The sequence below is a fragment of the Aplysia californica genome, unplaced genomic scaffold, assembly GCF_000002075.1.
Source record: "Aplysia californica isolate F4 #8 unplaced genomic scaffold, AplCal3.0 scaffold00400, whole genome shotgun sequence".
In the NCBI taxonomy this organism is placed as follows: domain Eukaryota; kingdom Metazoa; phylum Mollusca; class Gastropoda; order Aplysiida; family Aplysiidae; genus Aplysia; species Aplysia californica.
Genome location: NW_004797670.1, coordinates 269,218 through 273,099, shown reverse-complemented (window position 1 = coordinate 273,099; position 3,882 = coordinate 269,218). Strand labels below are relative to the sequence as shown.

At 41.9% G+C, this 3,882-nt stretch overlaps 1 protein-coding gene across 1 annotated transcript in view; it reads left to right on the top strand.

Annotated features, from left to right (window-relative positions):
• The window catches only part of LOC101862963 (neural cell adhesion molecule L1), a gene marked incomplete in the record, with an annotated part of 40,400 nt that overhangs the window by 19,973 nt on the left and 16,545 nt on the right, over window positions 1-3,882 (top strand). The window contains 2 exon segments of the mRNA XM_013085723.2: window positions 1,716-1,898; window positions 2,951-3,082. Of these exon segments, the coding sequence (XP_012941177.1) occupies window positions 1,716-1,898; window positions 2,951-3,082 (315 nt within the window).

The window sequence follows — 3,882 nt, the reverse complement described above, 5'->3', positions numbered from 1 at the left end:
TCTCTCTCTCTCTCTCTCTCTCTCTCTCTCTCTCTCTCTCCCTCTCTCTCTCTCTCTCTCTCTCACACACACACACACTTACACACACACAAGCGTGCATACACACATACACGAATGCAAACGCAAACACACACACACACACACACACACACACACACACACACACACACACGCACGCACGCACACACCTCGCTTCTTTCATTTGACCCAGTTAACATGGCCCTAAAACTGTCCTCGCAACGCTATAAAACAGTAAAGGAACCTAAAACAATGCAAGTTGTAAAAGACGCTGTTTCTTTAGATGTGACATAGTAATTGTAGAGAAAAAGTAAAATTCGGAAGGGGGAAAGGGGGGGGGGGGGGGCATGGAGATAGGGATGTGTGAAAGAAAAAATATCGTATCTTATGAACATGTTTCTTGCAATGCTGTTCCAGCTATTGAATGGCCGTAGATTGGACTCAGGACCTTTGGAAAGCAAGACATCCAGAGTGAACACTGAACTGCACCCCCCCCCCCTCCTTTCCCTCTAAAATCTCATTCTTTTTCTTCTTAGTTTAAGTAAGATTTTTACAGCACTTGCAACTCAAATAGATTATATTAGCGGTGACGATCAGAGGCGTCACCAGAGAGTGACATATTCAATTAAAAGAAGGAAGAGATAGGGACGATAGACGTTTAATAACAAAGAAAGGGCAAACCACACCAGAGTACCCGCCAATCACCCACTTCCTTCTTTTTAAAGGACATTTTACAATGTATTTTATAGATATTATACTACCATTCTGACTTACCAAGCAAAGCCGTGCTGTGAACTAACGTTAAAACAAACAACGTGTGTCCCGCGCGCTCATATGACCTAATGCATTTGCGAGCGCCGTAGAACTGTTACCAAACTGAAACTGCAAAGTTCACAATATAAATTATATTTTTCCTTGGTCCCACTTTTGATAGGCTGTTTCTCGTACATCACAATTGCGTTGTTTGTTAAGGCTTTGACCGCAAACACCAATTAAATAACCGAAACTTTACTAAACAGGAGGAAAACACTGACATCAAAAACCTCGTCTCCTGTTCTCAGGTTTTGGAGGTGTGTTGAACAAAGCTATGACCTCAACCGCTTTTTTAATAACCTAAAATTGTAGTAAATGGGTGTAAAATATTGGCAAGAATCAGGTCTTTTGTTCACACATAGTGGAGGATATGTTGTTTAAGGGTATGACCCCAGACGCTATTTTTGATACCCAAAATTGGCCTAAAGGGACGTAAAACACTAACAGCAAGAACCCTGTCTCCTGTTCGCAGGTATCGGAGGTGCGTTGGACAAAGCTATGACCTCAATCGCTTTTTTGATAACCTAAAATGGTAGTAAATGGGTGCAAAATATTGGCAAGAATCAGGTCTTTTGTTCACACATAGTGGAGGATATGTTGTTTAAGGTTATGACCACAAACGCTATTTTTGATACCCAAAATTGGCCTAAAGGGACGTAAAACACTAACAGCAAGAACCCTGTCTCCTGTTCGCAGGTATCGGAGGTGCGTTGGACAAAGCTATGACCTCAATCGCTTTTTTGATAACCTAAAATGGTAGTAAATGGGTGCAAAATATTGGCAAGAATCAGGTCTTTTGCACACATAGTGGAGGATATGTTGTTTAAGGTTATGACCACAAACGCTATTTTGATACCAGCAAGAACCCTGTCTCCTGTTCGCAGGTATCGGAGGTGCGTTGGCCAAGGGTGTGACTGTGAACGGTACGGAGTTCCAGTACCTGAGTCTTCAGTGCCGCTTTGAGGAGGCGGCGGTAGGTCCCCATGTGTTCTACAAGTGGTACCAGGGCACGGATACCACATTGCCCTTGGACATGGACGGGGATAGGCTGTACATAGACACTGAGGGTGAGTTCTTGGGAATGTTGTCGTCATTGTGTTGTCATCATCATCATCATCATCATCATCGTCATCATCATCATCATCATCATCATCATCATCATCATCATCATCATCATCATCATCATCATCATCATCATCATCATCATTATTATTATTATTATTATTATTATTATTATTATTATTATTATTATATATATATTTTAAAAACTTTTATTATCATGATTATTTTTATTTTTATTTTATCATTATTATTATTACTACTACTACTACTACTACTACTACTACTACTACTACTACTACTACTACTACTACTACTACTACTACTACTACTACTACTACTACTACTACTACTACTACTACTACTATTACTATTATTATTATTATTATCATTATCATTTTAATTATCACTATTAGTTCTATTGAGACACTGAGTACCTGAGTTGGATTCCCAGGTGGAGAGGTCTATCTAACGAATATATCTTGCTTTCTGCTAGGATGCCTCATACTCACAGCCTATTTGGCCGGTTCATGCAAGGTTCAAGCAGCCCGCCTCCTACACGATAAAAAAGTGTCGCTGAGAGTGTAAAACATTCACAGTCAAACAATCAGTTGTCGTGACACTGCCTGTAGACGTACTTTTGTGACACAAGGTTGTTAAGAGTATCTAAGAAAAGCAAAGCCAGAATATCTGATCATTCTTTGATGGTTTTTTTTCTCTAAATAAAAGATTGCGTGAAATATATGCTATGTATTACAAATCCCCACACCCCACCCCGTCTTCCCTTTCTCTCCCCCACCCCCCACCCCCAAACAAACACACAACAACAAACAAATACCCCAACCAAAACAACCAACCAACAAACACCCTAAAAATAAAAACAAGCAAACAAACAAACAAACACACAAACAAACAAGCAAACAAGCCAACAAACAAAATAAACAACCCCCCCAAAAAAAAACAATCGAAAAAACCCAAACCAAAACAACAACAAAAAGAAAAACCACATACAAAAACAAAACAACATCAAAACCATTGTTTTTTCTTTTTTAAAATCCAGGCACCTTGCATTTCACGTACCTGAAGCAGACAGACAGTAAGGAACTCCCCAGGGCCTACTTCTGCTTCCAGGAGGTTCTTCCTCTGATGAAACAGGCCAGCAACACCAGCCTGACTGTCCGGCCGGCCACAGGTCAGTCTACTGGACATTGTTGTTGTTGTTGTTGTTTTTTTGTTGTTATGCCTATCCGTTCGAAATGTTTGGAGCCCCGAAGAGCGTGCTCTTCGCCAGGGCCACCGCCTCTCTTGGGTAGTAGGGGGAGGCAGTCCAACCTCCCTGAATCCTCCTCAAAGAGATGCCACCGCCGGACCTCGATGGCAGGGCATCTCTGCAGCTAGTGATCCACCAATCTTGGGGCTCCTCACTGCCCTATGGACAAATTGGGTCCGATGACAAGTCTATTTTATTTTTGTAGGCCCGCAGCCCAGAGAAGTGACTGGTCCTGATTTTTGCCCGTAGTGACTGGTCACTGGGGGGCTTAAGTTGAGCCTCTCGTTGTTGTTGTTGTTGTTGTTGTTGTTGTTGTTGTTGTTGTTGTTGCTGTTGTTGTTGTTGTTGTTGTTGTTGTTGTTGTTCTTGTTATCGATCAAGCAACAGCTGGGCTCTCGCCCTTCTGGCCAATGCCATGTAGCGATAAGGGCAGGTTTGCTGCAGATGCTGTAATGTTCTATATAGTGTGTTGTCAATGTTTGGTCTCGGAGAGAGAAGAGTAGCTCTGCTGTCATTTAGGGCTGTGCAGTGGAATAGGTGGTGATCAACAGTCTCATATGCGTAGTCACACAAGGGACACACTGGGGGAAGTTCTGGATTTATTCTGTTCAGGTGAAAGGTGGGCAGTTTATGTTCTGTTCGTAGGCGGAAGATCGTGGTCTGTTTCTTTCTCTGCAGGTGGTTGATAATATTATCATTCCGTTTCCTTGTGGTCATATGTT